The following is a 15,915-nucleotide window of genomic DNA, read 5'->3' as shown; positions in this document are numbered from 1 at the left end:
CAAGCTCCTCAAATTGTGAAAAAGTTTCAAACATAAAGATGATTCTGCATGTATAGCTAAAACTTAAAACAGTTTAAAAAGGAAAAAAAGTAAGCCACAGATAAATATTTCCTTGTATAGTAGGCAAGTTCAAGATTAGGAACTAATGCCTTCATGATACATTTCCCACTTGGTCTCATCTACTCCAAGTAACAAGACCATTCTGTGGGCCGGGCACGGTGGCTCATGCCTATAATCCCAGCACTTTGGGAGGCCGAGGCGGGCAGATCACGAGGTCAGGAGATCGAGACCATCCTAGCTAACATGGTGAAACCCCGTCTCTACTAAAATTACAAAAAAAAATTAGCCGGGGGTGGTGGCGGGCACCTGTATTCCCAGCTACTCCGGAGGCTGAGACAGGAGAATCGCTTGAACCCGGGAGGCGGAGCTTGCAGTGAGCCGAGATCGTGCCATTGCACTCCAGCCTGGGCGACAGAGTGAGACTCTGTCTCAAAAAAAAAAAAAAAAAAAAAAAGACCATTCTGTGTAGCCAGATGACTCAAAAAAACCCTATCTGAAGCATCTGTCTCCCTCTCCTGAGCTCCAGTTCTGCCACAGTCAACTGGACACTGAACACATCACCTAGAGGAACCTGGATACTGATTAACATAACCCAAATGCACTTTACCATTATCCCCAAAACCTGAGCCTCTTCTTTACTCCGTTTTCATGAAATGTACCAACATCCATGTGCCCCATCAAGACTGATTCTCACCCAGCCCTCTTTTCTGCTCCCACTGCCCTGACTTCATATAAAAGGCCCCACCATCTCAGGCTGAACCAGAATCAAAAGAAATCATACATGGAATCTCAGAACTTGTCTTCCTGGGTCTCTGGCCCAGACTGGCTTGCTCCTAGCTCCTCTTCTTCCCTCCCTCCATCCCCTACTCGGTACCCCTAGTCAGCTCCTGGAAATGGTTTCAGTATTGGTGGGACCTCAGAATTGCCTTTCGCTGCAGTCCATGTCACTATCACTTCTTGAACATCCACTCCCCCTCTTCTTCACCGAGCCTAACTACTCCGACCCTTCCTTCAAAACAGCTCTGAGCCACTGCACCAGGAAGCCTTCCATGACCTCTCCAAGGTACTGCCATGACCTTCTACCTACTTCTTGTAATTGTTTATGGGTCTGAGCGTCTTGGAAGTGGGGCTGTGTCTTTATCTTTGCTTCCTGAGTACCTAGCACAGCACAGCAGTGCTCAATACACACATGATGAATAAATTAACAGATCCAGCAGTCCCTAATGATAATGAGTCAGATGCTAGCTTAAGAGGAAATGACAGTGCTTCTAAATCATTAACAGAAGTAATTTTAAGTAGAGTTCTCTGTCTCTGTGGCTGTCTCTATGCCTGAAAGGAAACCGCGGCAGTAAAAGGAACGTCCCCTCACGAGGGTTCACTGGCCCTCCAACAGCTGACTCAGATCGACAAGCTAAAACCTAAAATAATTCAAGCTCATGACTGCACAGAACTATTATCAATGAATCAATGATCAGCGAGTTACAAGAAACCACATCATTCGGGGAATGAGAAATTGGGAGGTGCAACTGAATAATGGAGAAGAAATGAAAGCAGCCAATAAAGGGTAAGCAGCCACAACAAACATGAATAACTCGAACACCAAGGCCACAACGAATCAGAAAAGAACTGCAAACCGAATAAGGCAAAGAAAGGCTCAGAAACCTACACTACCACTCAATACCGGTCAAAGCATTTATCCTCAGTCCTACCATAGGCATTATTTCCGAGGATTACAAAGCAAAAACTTCTGTCTTAATGCCCAAGAAACTGAGTTGCTGGTTGAACTGTTGTCCCAGAGAAACAATCATCTCTCTCAGCTTAATGAAGGATGAAGGCACACAAACTGCATCCACTCATACAATTTACAAAAAAAAGAGATTAAAAAGTCAATTTAGACTATCTCCACTGCCACACTGCCCCTCCCACCACCAAAAAACAAAAAAGTGGCTGGGCGCAGTGGCTCACACCTGTAATCCCAGCACTGTGGGAGGCCGAGGTGGGCAGGTCACAAGGTCAGGAGATCGAGACCAGCCTGGCCAACATGGTGAAACCCTGTCTCTACTAAAGATACAAAAATTAGCCAGGCGTGGTGGCATGTGTCTGTAGACCCAGCTACTCTGGAGGCTGAGGCAGGAGAATCACTTGAACCCACGAGGTAGAGGTTGCACTGAGCCGAGATCAGACCACTGCACTCCAGCCTGAGTGACAGAACAAGACTCTGTCTCAAAAGAAAAAGAAAAAAGCACACTCATGAGAGATTTCTTTTTTAAAATATTTGTGTCAACTGCCCCAACATCCTTTAGTAATCAATTCCAATGTTGAACAATGATTTATAATGAAGTGTTTTTCATATAGTTTAAACATATAGAGGGAAATGACAAAGTCACCTAAATCTTGTCTTAAAGGGTAGAACATTTTTTTGAAACTGTAAACCAAATCTCAGTGGTTTGATGCCAGGACGTAGAAGTCATCTGACTTCATCACCCAGAGATGAGCAGGTCTTTTGTTAAACACTGAAAAAATGAAAATGCAAAAAATGCAGAGGCCATTTCTTTTACAGCCCCAGTCCTGCTGGGTTCACCAACGTGAAACTTAGCAGGTTTCCAAGAGCGCCATCCTGCCCTGATTCTATCACCTAAAAATTCCCCTAAATCAAACTTGAGTTTTCGATGAAAATCTTCCACCATAGATCACCATGAAGCAAGCTCTTTTCTGTACCTAGAATCAGTACACATTACTGGACCCCAGATCTCTGTACTAGATGTCTGACCCCAGGAGGTCAAATCTCACCCAAGGAGTACAGGTACAGATAGAAAATCTAACACAATGCAACCTCAACTAAAGGAAGCAGTTCTAAGATTTTTTTTTTTAAAGATCAAGTGTAAGACTCAATTAAGAAACCTATTTGCAGCCGGGCACGGTGGCTCACGCCTGTAATCCCAGCACTTTGGGAGGCCGAGGCAGGTGGATCAACTGAGGCTGGGAGTTAGAGACCAGCCTGACCAACATGGAAAAACCCTGTCTCTACTAAAAATACAAAATTAGCCGGGTGTGGTGGCTTATGTCTGTAATCCCAGCTACTCGGGAGGCTGAGGCAGGAGAATCGCTTGAACCTGGAAGGTGGAGATTGAGGTGAGCCAAGATTGCGCCATTGCACTCCAGTCTGGGCAACGAGTGAAACTCCGTCTCAAAAAAAAGAAAAGAAAAGAAAACTATTTGAACACAAGAGAATTTTTTTTTTTTTGAAACAGAGTTTTGCTCTTGTTGCCTAGGCTGGAGTGCAATGGGGCAATCTTGGCTCACTGCAAACTCCACCTCCTGGGTTCAAGCGATTCTCCTGCCTCAGGGTCAGCCTCCCAAGTAGCTGGGATTACAGGCATGCACCACCATGCCCAGCTAATTTTGTATTTTTAGTAGAGACGGTTTCACCATGTTGGTCAGGCTGGTCTTAAACTCCTGACCTCAGGTGATCCACCTGCCTCGGCCTCCCAAAGTGCTGGAATTACAGGCGTGAGCCACCACACCCGGCCAAGAATTACTTATCCCCTTTTTTTTAATATTAGCAAGCCTCAGGTCAGCATGTTCTTGGCAAATGTTTATTTTAAAAGACCACTGCCTGAACAAATTGCTCCAAAGCCCACTTCATCATTTACATAACTTCAGTACTTTTCCAGAACACAGGCCCTTTGAAATGTGTGAAAAGTGTTTCGAGTGGCTCCTCTTCCCATGCCTGAGTGTTACTAAGGATTGCTTCACAGCTCTTTCTGGCAGGATGTGAGAAACGCTCTATACACAAAATCCCAGCAACGGTGATTCACTCACAGCCAGGCTTACTTAAGGAAAAGACCCCTCTGAACTCTCCGACACTCACATCCTGGGGCCGAAACCATGATATAAACAGCCTCTGGAGCTTGACCGAAGCTCCCTGAACGCACACACAGTCCCTCTTTTAACGTGTAAGTGCACGGTGGCCGGGGCTCGCCAACAAGCACGGTGTAGACGGGGAGCAAGGACTGGCCGGGCTGCGCAGGAGGCCCGCCGGCTGGACCCGGCCGATAATGGAGCACGAGCCGCCCACCCTCCCTCAAGAAGGCCAGTGAAGAAGCACATAGGTCAGGCGCCGAACCCCGGGAGGCAGAAATGGGCCCGGAAACCGGGGAGGGACTCGCTGCGGATGCCCACGACGCTGGGGCCGGGAGTTTGAGCGCCGGGGGGCCGGGCCGCAGCCGCGAGGGCTGCACTCTCAGCCCGGCCGCCTCTCTCACCTCCTGCGCTGGCGGTCCCGGTTCCTGCCGAGGCGGTCGGACAGGCGTCCCAGGAGCGCGGCCAGCCCTGGGCGGCCAGGCAGGAGGCCCAGCAGTCGCCTCCAGAACACGGGTCCCGCCGCCGCTGCCGCCGCCACCGCCATGGAGACTCGCCGCTTCCGCTTCCGCTCCCGGCGGGCGCGAACTTTATTGACAAAGGCGAGCGCGGACACGGCGCAGGCGCGCAGGCGCGGAAGCCCTGGCTCGGAGAGGGCGGCGCTGCACGGCCCCCAAGCCTCAGTTTCCCCTCTGGGGGACACAGGCGAGGAACAGTGGTCGCGCCGCAGGAGGGGGTCGGAAGCCGGCCCGTTAAATCCGTAAGGGCGCCAGGTGGCCTGCATTCCTGCAGTCACTCGTCACAGGTCGCGGAGGAAAGGATGCGGCGCAGGGGCTCTAGCACCGTCACGCTTGGCTCCAACTCACCAGCTGTCAAAAAAGCTTTTGTTTGTTTGTTTTGAGACAGAGTCTCGGTCTGTGTCCCAGGCTGGAGTGCAGTGGCGCGATCTTGGCGCATTGCAGCCTCGACCTCCCGGCCTCAGGGGATCCTCTCAAAGTGCTGGGACCACTCCCAAAGTGCTGGGACCACCAAAGTGCCTGTGCCACCATGCCCGGCTAATTCTTTACTTTTTTGTCGAGATGGGGGTCTCACTACGTTGCCCAGGCCGGTCTCGAGCTCCTGGGCTCAAGAGATCCTCCAGCCTCAGCCTCCCAAAGTGTTGCCATTACAGACATGAGCCACCAAGCCTGGCCACTGGCTGTCAAAATTGACTCCTCGGCCGGCGCAGTGGCTCACGCCTGTAATCCCTGCACTCTGGGAGGCAGAGGCGGGTGGATCACCTGAAGTCAGGAGTTCAAGACCAGCCTGGCCAACCTGATGAAACCCCATCTCTACTAAAAATGCAAAAAATTAGCTGGGCGCAGTGGCCCGTGCCTGTAATCCCAAACTACTCAGGAGGCTGAGGCAGGATAATCGCTTGAACCCAGGAGGTGGAGGTTGCAGTGAGCCAAGATCGAACCACTGTACTCCAGCCTGGGCAACAAGAGCAAAACTCCGTCAAAAAAAAAAAAAAAAAAAAGGACTTCTCGCTGATAAGTGAGGGAATTACTGTTTGAGGCTCTAATTGATAGGGTGTTCTTTAGACTTGTACAACACCCCTAAGGTGTTAAACTTGAACAAAGTCTGTTCTTGTACAAAGTCTTGTAACCTGGTTAACGCTGACTCACTAAGGTGCACAGAACCACGGAAAATCCCCACCAGACTGAGGGAGGAATCATTTTTCACCCTGTTAGCCCCAGAGGCTGCAGCTCCATGGCACAGAACAGCCTAAGCAAATCTGTGTGAGATGAACAGTCTTCCACCCTCCTGATATGCCCAAGTACACAGATATCACTGGCCCCTGGCAACACACAGTTCTATGCCCAAAAAGCTGACGGAGCACATCCTCATACACCAAGAACACTTTTTTTTTTTTTTTTTTTTGAGGCAGGGTTTCACTCTTGTCACCCAGGCTGGAGTGCAATGGCGCAATCTTGGCTCGCTGCAACCTCTGCCTCCTGGGATCAAGAGATTTTCCTGTCTCAGTCTCCAGAATAGCTGGGATTACAGGCGTGCGCCACCACGCCTGGCTAATTTTTGTATTTTTAGTAGAGACAGGGTTTCACCATGTTGGCCAGGCTGGTCTCAAACTCCTGACCTCAAGTGATCCACCCAACTCGGCCTTCCAAAGTGCTGGGATTACAGGCGTGAGCCACCGCGCCCGGCCCAAGAACACTTTTTGCAGCTAATTTTAAAATGGAAAACTTTGTGGCATTCTGAAAGGCAGGAGAGGTGATCTCTGATCTGTAATATGCAGCTCCCTGGCTGACCCACATAGGCTGGGACCTGGAAACTGGAAAAGCTGTAGGACATAATCATAGTCTGCCGTGTTGTGAGGTTAAAATGATATGGACACGTGGGCCGGGCGCAGTGGCTCACACCTGTAATCCCAGCACTTTGGGAGGCCGAGGCGGGCAGATCATCTGAGGTCGGGAGTTCGAGACCAGCCTAACCAACATGGAGAAACCCCATCTCTACTAAAAATACAAAATTAGATGGGCATGGTGGCACATGCCTATAATCCTAGCTACTCAGGAAGGCTGAGGCAGGAGAATCGCTTGAACCCGGGAGGCGGAGGTTGCAGTGAGTCGAGATCGCGCCATTGCACTCCAGCCTGGGCAACAAGAGCGAAACTCAGTCTCAAAAAAAAAGATATGGACACACTGAAAAAAACACTCCAAAGTCCACTTCCACAGATTATGCAGGGAAATCAACTACACATTCCCACAAGAATGTTCATCTCAGCCTTGTTCATGATATCGGAAGTGTGGAAGCAAATCTTCAGGGTAGGGGGGTTGGTTAAATAATGATACATCAGTATGTTGGAAGACCACACAATCATAAAAATAACATGTTCTGGAAGAATATTTAATGACATTAAGTGTAAAAGCCAAATTACCAAGAAGTAGCGTAGAGACCATCTCATTTCATTAAAGGAGAGGAAGAAAGAGGAAATGCGTGTATGTACACAGAAAGACTGAAAGTAAATACCCCCAAATGTTAATGTTGGTTATTTGGTGCCATTAAGGAGTTTCCAAATTGTTGACAATCAACAAGTATTTCAGATTGGCTTAAAGTTTTCTTTTGCGTTTAGATAGCTTTACTAATACTACATGGAATTTGATTCAACCCTTCCAAGTTAGAAATGGTGAATCATCAAATTTCCTAACTTCCAGTAACTAGAATGAGGCCATCCATTGCATGGTTCCACTTTTGCACTGTTCCTGGCCCATGGTTGTTGCAGAGTAAACACTTGCTGTATGGCTACACCGTCATGCTCAGCGGTGAGCGCCGCATGGGCTACGGGAGCCTGGTTATCATCCTAGAAGGAGCTGGCAGCTTTTCTGCATGGGTGCTTTGCTGTGCGAGGTACTGAGACAAACAGCCATGGTACAGGCTCACTGGGAATTCTCAACCTTAAAGAAATGCTAGTAACAGACAGCAATATTGATAGCATGGTAAGTCACACTAATAAGTATTTACCCTAAGGATAACATCAAGGAATGACCCAGTCCCTTCTGAAACCACACATCGAGAGCCTCTGGCCTTCATGGCTAGTTTAAAACAGACAGAGCTATCACCAGAGTGAGGCAACCACGACTTTGCTGGGGACACATACATTTCGAGGTTGCAAAAATGTTAAATAATGGTTTTCAGAGATTGTGCAATTTTTAAATGATTCCATTTACAGGATGACAGCACATGCATTGTTCGTGTCAGGAGGTCTCATCTGGGCTAGTTACTGAAAACAAGTAGAGGAGATAAGACCCTCCCAGACAACAACGGTGACCCAGAGAGCCTGCCTGGGAGCACTCAGGGTGTCCCAAAGCTGCGTGGCCGGCTCTCAATCTGGGTCAGACACTACTGCTGCGGATGGGGTTTCTGGATGCCCATCTCAATGACTGCGGGCGAGAAGACATCTGTCCTCTGAGTCCCCCTCGCCCTCCTGCCCTCACCCACTGCCTTCTCGTTAGTCGCACTCGCTCCTTCCCAGACAGGAGGTGCCAGGGTTAGAAAGACAGGGTCGACGGGATTGACGGCAGATCCCATGTCTTCCCAAACGGAAAAGGAAACCCATTCATTGGAGGGAGAGTTGACGTCAAGGAGTGGTGGGCTGCTGCCCCTGAGAGTGGGGCAGCTCTCCCAGGCAGGAAACACCAGGAAATCCTGAGCCAACAGCCCATGCCTCACTGCCTGTGATTCACTCCCTCAACCGAAAATCACAGTAACACAAGAGGAAGGCCCCTCCTCCTCTAGCTTGCTTGCCGAGAGAGAGGGTCTCTCCCAAACACAGGGCTGTTAGCAAATTCCAAAGGGAGGAAGTGGCTGTCCGGCCCACCTTCTGCCTTCAGAGATGAGAAACTGTCCCGAGGGGCTGATCAGCTGTTTGTGAGGAGCCTGTTCTTTGTTAAAAGGAATGCAGCCTGCGTGCTGGAGATGGGATGAAACTGTAACTGCCCAATGGGTTCACCTTGCCCGCTGCCCGGACAGAACTGATTTATCAAGACAGAGGCATTGCAATGGAGAAAGGGTGATTCACGCAGAGCCCACTGTGCGGGAGACCAGAGTTTTATTATTACTCAAATCAGTCTCCCCAAGCATTCGGGGATCAGAGTTTTTCAAGAGAATTTGGCTAGTAAAGGAGCTTGGGAAGTGGGGAGTGCTGATTGGTCAGGTTGGAGATGGAATCGTAGAAGGTTGAAGTGAATTTTTCTTGCTATCTTCTATTCCTGGGTGGGATAGCAGAACTGGTTGAGCCAGATAACCGGTCTGGGTGGTGTCAGCTGATCCATGAGTGCAGGGTCTGCAAAATATCTCACGCACTGATCTGCGGTTTTCCAATAGTGATGTTATCCCCAGGAGCAATTTGGGGAGGTTCAGATTCTTGGAGCCAGAGGCTGCATGACCCTAAACTGTAATTTCTAATCTTATAGCTAATTTGTTAGTCCTGCAAAGGCCGACTGGACCCCAGGCAAGAAGGGGGTCTTTTCGGGAAAGGGCTGTTGTCAATTTTGTTTCAGAGTCAAACCATGAACTGAATTCCTTCCCAAAGTTAGTTCGGCCTACACCCAGGAATCCACAAGGACAGCTTAAAGGTTAGAAGCAAGATGGGGGCTGGGTGTAGTGGCTTACACCTGTAATCCCAGTACTTTGGGAGGCCGAGGTGGTTGGATCATGAGGTCAGTAGATCGAGACCATCCTGGCTAACACGGTGAAACCCCGTCTCTACTAAAAATACAAAAAAATTAGCCAGGCGGGGTGGCACGTGCCTGTAGTCCCAGCTACCCAGGAGGCTGAGGCAGGAGAATCGCTTGAACCCGGGAGGCGGAGGTTGGAGTGAGCCGAAATCACGCCACTGTACTCCAGCCTGGGCAACAGAGCTAGACTCCATCTCAAAAAAAAAAAAAGAAGATGGAGTTGATTAGGTCCGATTTCTTTTACTGTCATAATTTCCTCAGTTACAATTTTGCGAAGACAGTTTCAGAGCCCACCTGGGAGTGGCTGCCTCCCTCTCCCTCTATTCTTCCCCTTGGTCATATGTCCAGCCTCACTGGCCTGGCCTTCTCTCAAGCCCGCGTCCTCCTCAGCATCTTTTTTGTTGTTGTTGTTGAGATAAAGTTTTGCCCTTGTCACCCAGGCTGGAGTGCAATGGCACAATCTCGGCTCACTGCAACCTCTGCCTCGGGGGTTCAAGCAATTCTCCTGCCTCAGCCTCCCTGAGTAGCTGGAATTCCAGGTGCCTGCCACCACCCCCAGCTATTTTTTTCGTATTCTTAGTAGAGACAAGGTTTCACCATGTTGGCCAGGCTGGTCTCGAACTCCTGACCTTGCCAAAGTACTGGGATTACAGGTGTGAGCCACCGCGCCCGGCCTTCCTCAGCATCTTTACATTTGCTCTTCCCTCTGCTCAGAAGCACCTTCCCTCGGCTCATCTCATCCTGAGCTCTGTCCAAATGTCACCCTCCCCTAGAAACAGCTTTCCAACCCGGATAACAGGATTTTAGTTTCTTCCTCTTCCTTACAGTGACCTAATCGTTTGCTGTTGTGTGTTTTGTCTCTGCTCCATCAGAAGGCGAGCTTATGAATCTTTGTGTGCTCTGAGCACTGTGAATAGGATCTGGCCCCAGAACCGGGCTCCAGTGCTGGAGTGAGGAATGCACACAGGGCCAAAGGCAGTGAGCTCTGGGGCCTCCCGGCTGGAACAGGGAACCACTGTGGTCTTGCTTTTCCACCAATGGTGGGGACAAGGGTGGCCCGGCCTCCTGGGAAGACCTCTAACCTACTGTTTGCTATCAGTTTGCAAGGCTGAAAGCTCAGTCCACCTTTTGGGGCTGGCTTCCCTGAGCCCCCAGTCTCCCCACAGGCCCCAGCCCTTTTCCTGTCTTCATCCCCCTCCAACACCTCCCCAAGTTCTACTCTCCCTGCTAAGCTGTTACTCTGATCTTTCCCAACAGTCCCTGATACTGTTCCCACCAACACTAAGCCCTAACTCCAGCTCTCCCTGGCACAAGACAGACTTCTTTTCCCTCCAAGCAGGGCTCAGCATACGTTTTGGTTTTGTTTTGTTTTTTTGGAGACAGAGTCTCGCCCTGTCACTCAAACTGGAATGCAGTGGTGCAATCGCAATCTCAGCTCACTGCAACCTCCGCCTCCTGGGTTCAAGCGATTCTCCTGCCTCAGCCTCCCGAGTAGCTGGGACTACAGGTGCCCGCCACCACGTTCGGCTAATTTTTTGTATTTTTAGTAGAGACAGTATTTCACCACATTGACCAGGCTGGTCTTGATCTACTGACCTCAGGTGATCCGCCCACCCCAGCCTCCCAAAGTGCTGGGATCACAGGCATGAGCCACCAAGCCCAGCCAAGTTTTGTTTTGTTTTTTGAGACAGTCTCACTCTATCACCCGGGCTGGAATGCAGTGGCATGATCTCCGCTTACTGCAAACTCCGCCCCGAGTTTAAGAGATTCTCGGCCAGGCATGGTGGTGGCGGTGGCTCATTCCTGTAATCCCAGGACTTTGGGAGGCTGAGGCGGGTGGATCACAAGGTCAGCAGATTGAGACCATCCTGGCTAACACGGTGAAACCCCGTCTCTACTAAAAATAAAAATAATAAAAAAAAATAGCCGGGAGTGGTGGTGGGCGCCTGCAGTCCCAGCTGGAGTCTGAGGCAGGAGAATGGCGTGAACCCAGGCGGCGGAGCTTGCAGTGAGCCGAGATTGTGCCACTGCACTCCAGCCTGGGTGACAGAGTGAGAGTCCATCTCAAAAAAAAAAAAAGAGAGATTCTCGTGCCTCAGCCTCCAGCGTAGCTGGGATTACAGGCATGGACCACCATGCCCAGCTAATTTTTTTGTATTTCTGTAGAGACAGGGTTTCTCCATATTGGCCAGGCTGGTCTTGAACCCCTGACTTCAAACAATCTGCCCACCTCAGCCTCCCAAAGCGCTGGGATTACAAGCATGAGCCACCGCGCCTGGCCAGCATATGTTTTCTTAAAGGGCAAATAGCAAATATTTTAGGCCAGGAGCAGTGGCTCCCGCCTGTAATCCCAACACTTTGGGAGGCCAAGTGGGAGGATGGCTTCAGACCAGGAGTTTGAGACCAGCCTGGACAACATAGTGAAACCCCATTTCTACAAAAAAAATTTTTTTTTAATGAACTCAGCCTGGTGGCTCATGCCTGTGGTCCCAGTTACTTGGGAGGCTGAGGTGGGAGGATCACTTGGGCCTGGGAGGTGGAGGCTGCAGTGAGCCGTGATCACACCACTACACTCCAGCCTAGGTGACAGAGCGTAGGTGTCTCAAAAAAGCCAAACAAACAAACAAAAAGCCCACACAAATAAATAAATAAATATGTTCTACTTTGTAGGCCAGATGGTCTCGGTGGCAACAACTCAACTCTGGTGTGAAAGCAGCCGCAGACAATTTGAATGAGCCTGGCTGTGATCCAATAAAACCTTATTTCCAAAAATCGTCCTCCAGCACGTGCCCCATAGTTTGTCAACTCCTGGGTTAGAAAAGTTTTCTGCTGTGCACAGTGGCACGTGCCTATAGTCTCAGCTACTCGGGAGGCTGAGGCAGGAGGATCACCTGAGCCCAGGAATTCCGGCTGCAGTGCACTATGCCAATCAGGTGTTCGCACTAAATTCAGCATCAATATGGTGGCCTCCACCAGGTTGCCCAAGGAGGGGGGGCGGTGAACCGGCCCAGGTGGGAAAAGGGACAGGTGAAAATTGTCATGCTGATCAGTAACGAGATCGCGCCTGTGAATAGCCACTTGCACTCCAGCCTGAGTGACAGAGTGAGACGCTGTGTTTTTTCTTTTTTCTTTTTTTTCTTTCTGAGAGAGGGTCTCACTCAGTTGCCCAGACTGGAGTGCAGTGGCATGATCTTGGCTCACTGCAGCCCCCATCTCCTGGGCTCAAGCCATCCTCCCACCTTAGCCTTCCAAGTAGCTGGGACTACAGGTGCGCACCACCACGCCAGGCTAATTTTTGTATTTTTTCTAGAGACAGACTTTTGCCATGTTGCCCAGGCTGGTCTTGAACTCCTGAGCTCAAGCGATCCACCCATCTTGGCCTCCCAAAGTGCTGGGATTACAGGCATGAGCCACTGCACCCAGCCTGAGACCCTGTACTTAAAAAAAGAAACAACGACAAAAAACAGCTTTCCCCACAGCCGTAGCCATGTACCTGGCATGGGCTCTGCTAGACCTGTGTGGCCCTAAAACTGGAAGAGATGGGGATTTCTGGGACTAGGGTCCTAAGCCTGTTGGAGCTGAGGGAAGGTGCAAAAGAGCCGAAAGTTGTAAGGAACAAATTTGACAAACACAGAAGCTCGAATCAGCAACCTCCCTGTGCAGGGGTGGGAGCCAGTCAAAGATTTTCCATTCATCATTTAAACTTTTCAGTGTTGAAAATCTTGTCATCTGCAAAACAAAACACCCATGCTCAATGGCTCCCTCGCCACAAAGAAGCCCAGGACGTTCTGGCATTTGATCAACAAGAAGCCAGAGCCCAGATTTCTGGAAATGCCTTTTGGGCAGAGCATCCTGGTTTGTTTCTCTGTCACCAGTGAGAGATAAAAGCAGCTCTAGGTTTCAGGGGAATCTCAGCCTTTTGTGGCATGGCGGGTCGCCAGCGCCATCCGAGCAAGGAGCTGCAGGCCTCGAGATCCAGCAGCCCACAGGGTGGGGAACCCAGTGATGTCCCAGGGAATCCCAGGGTCCCCCGCCCCGCAGCTTCTCCCTGCCCAGTCCCCACAGTGAAGTAGAGGAAGAGGCCAAGCATACCTGCTTAAGATGAGGTCCAAGAGGGAAGGGCCAGTGGGACAGGAAGAGCTGGACTCCTCCTCCTGGCCAGGCTTGATTTATTTCCAGTCTCCTCGAATTTAGGAAAGAGACTCAAAATAAATGCCCCAAAGTCCGTAGCCTTCCTTGCCCTTTAGCTTGGGAGAGGCAGAGGTCAGGCTGAGTTGCTGCCTCAATGCCTGCAGACCCTGGCAGGGAAGGGAAGGAAGGGGAGGGTGGTCACCCTGGAGGGTGGGCCTGTGCTGACCTGGGGAGCCCATGCCCCACCTGAAAGGCCAACAGGGATGTGCCAGAACGTGGTCCACTGCTACCAGAGTGTCCCGTTTTTCTAAGGAAAGCTCCAGATTCAAATGTAGATGTGAAATTTCCAGATTTTTTTAATGTTGTCTCAAAAATTGTTTTAATTCTGTATAGGCCACACAGCTACTGCGTCTACAGACTACATTCAGCCGTGCACACGCCACCACTCTGCATCTTTTTTTTTTTTTTTTTGGCTGCTTCTTGCAGAGCAGGGCTAATTCATAGGCATTGTGCCCACAGTAGCCTGCATCTTCTGGTCTGTAAAAAAGAAAAGAAAAAAAAAAAATGCCCCAGGTGGCACAGGAAGCCAGGGAATAGGAGGGGAAGACTCTGGCTCACCTGATTGCACTTTTTGAATGCTGACCTATGGGGCTGTCTTACGTATTCACAAACTATGTTTTCAATTTGCAAAGTTCCACAAATGCCTGAACCACCTCCCACAGGTAGAATTAAATGGGTTCTTTTCTCTCTTTTTTTTTTTTTTTTTTTTTGAGACAGTCTCACTCTGTCCCCCAGGCTGGAATGCAGTGGCACTATCTCAGCTCCGCTGCAGCCTCTGCCTCCCCGATTCAAGAGATTCTTCCACCTCAGCCTCCTGAGTAGCTGGGACTACAGGTGCGCGCCACCACTCCCGGCTAATTTTTGTATTTTTAGTAGAGAAGGGGTCTCACCATGTTGGCCAGGCTGGTCTTAAACTCCTGACCTCACGTGATCCACCTGCCTCGGCCTTTCAAAGTGCTGGGATTACAGGCGTGAGGCACTCCTCCTGGCGAAGTGGGGTCTTCTTAGCTCAGCTCACAGCCACTTCAGCTTGAGCTGGAAGCAGGGGGCTAAGGCCTTTGGGGAGTGAGAGGGAGAGTGAAGTAGAAGTGAATGGGAAAAGACAGTGGGCAGCAGAGGCCCGGGCATGTGGCACCAGGAGAATGCCTGTCCCACCAGCAGGCCCTCCCTGCCTCTGCCAGCTCTCCGTCCTCCCCTCCCCTGTGTATGCCACCGAGTGGCCTGGAGGGAGGCCAGACGAGCCTGTGTGTAGGGAAAGCCTGGGAGTCTAGTCAACCAACCTGGGCACCAGCTGGAGCTCTGCCACGATCTGACTGGGAGACCTCGCACCGGGCAGGGACCTCTCTAGACCTCAGCTTCCCATCAGCCTACATGTGTTACTTCTTCAGGGAATCCCCCTTGGTTGTCCCCCCAATAGATTAGGTCTCCCCATAATAGGCTCACATAGCTCCTGGGACTTCTTCATAGTATGCAGCACAGTCAAAATTAATCAATCCCGATATAATTCTGGAAGAATCTTGTCCTTCTGGAAAAACATCTAAGCTCCATGAGATCCGAGACTGATAAATTTCTGGCACCTAACTCAATCCCTGACACATAGTAGGTGCTCAATAAATATCTACTCAAGGCCAGGTGTAGTGGCTCATGCCTGTAATCCCAGCACTTTGGGAGGCTGAGGTGGATGGATCAGAAGGTCAGGAGGCTGGCCAATATGGTGAAACCCCGTCTCTACTAAAAAATACAAAAATTAGCCGGGCGTGGTGGCGGACGCCTGTAGTCCCAGCTACTCAGGAGGCTGAGGCAGGAGAATCGCTTGAACCGGGAGGCAGAGGTTGCAGTGAGCCAAGATTGTGTGTGCCACTGCACTCCAGCCTGGGTGACAGAGCAAGACTCTGTCTCAAATAAATAAATAAATAAATAACTATTCAAGGAATAAATGGTAGTATAAAATAAGTGTTATGGCTGGGCACAGTGGCTCACGCCTGTGATCCTAGCATTTTGGGAGAGCGAGGCCAGTGGATTGCCTGAGCTCAGGAGTTCGAGACAAGTCTGGGCAACATGGCAAACACCGTCTCTACCTAAAAATACAAAAAATTAACCAGGCGTGGCGGTGTGCACCTGTAATCCCAGCTACTCAGGAGGCTGAGGCAGAAGAATCGCTTGAACCCCAGAGGCAAAGGTTGCAGTGAGCTGAGATTGCGCCCCTGCACTCCAGCCTGGGCAACAGAGTGATACTGTGTCAAACAAAAAACAAGTGTTGCAGGGGCAAGAAGTGACTCCAGGCAGGTCCTGCAGCCCCCAGGGGCCTGACCCTCCACCAGCATTTTGTTTGCAATTATCGGGGGAGTGGCTGTTGGGGGAGTATGAAACCTGGGAAGGGGCAGTTCACGTGCTCCAGGTTAAGAAACTCTGAACAACACCAGCCTAAGGCCCAGTGAGTACAGTGCCGTCAAGGGGGAGGGAGTTAGGAACACGTGGGGATAGCTGCCCCAGTTTCACCTTAGATGCCTTACAGTCTCACCTTCTTGTCCTTGGTGGAGGCTCCAACCCCACTTCTTCTAGCCCA

General features: G+C 50.3%; 1 protein-coding gene across 5 annotated transcripts in view; it reads right to left on the bottom strand.

The window, feature by feature from the left end:
* PGS1 (phosphatidylglycerophosphate synthase 1) overlaps nucleotides 1–4,792 on the bottom strand; it is a 45,094-nt gene extending 40,302 nt beyond the window's left edge. For 2 of the 5 annotated variants that reach the window (XR_010152720.1, XM_009433239.4), the window contains exon 1: nucleotides 4,326–4,511. Coding sequence is in view for 3 of the 5 variants with exons in the window: in XM_009433239.4 (XP_009431514.1) it covers nucleotides 4,326–4,468 (143 nt within the window). In the remaining 2 variants the exon portion in view is untranslated. 5 annotated transcript variants of the gene reach the window in all.
* Between the last annotated feature and the right edge of the window lie 11,123 nt (nucleotides 4,793–15,915).

This window comes from Pan troglodytes, chromosome 19, assembly GCF_028858775.2.
Source record: "Pan troglodytes isolate AG18354 chromosome 19, NHGRI_mPanTro3-v2.0_pri, whole genome shotgun sequence".
Taxonomy (NCBI): domain Eukaryota; kingdom Metazoa; phylum Chordata; class Mammalia; order Primates; family Hominidae; genus Pan; species Pan troglodytes.
This window is presented reverse-complemented; position numbering and strand designations above follow the sequence as displayed.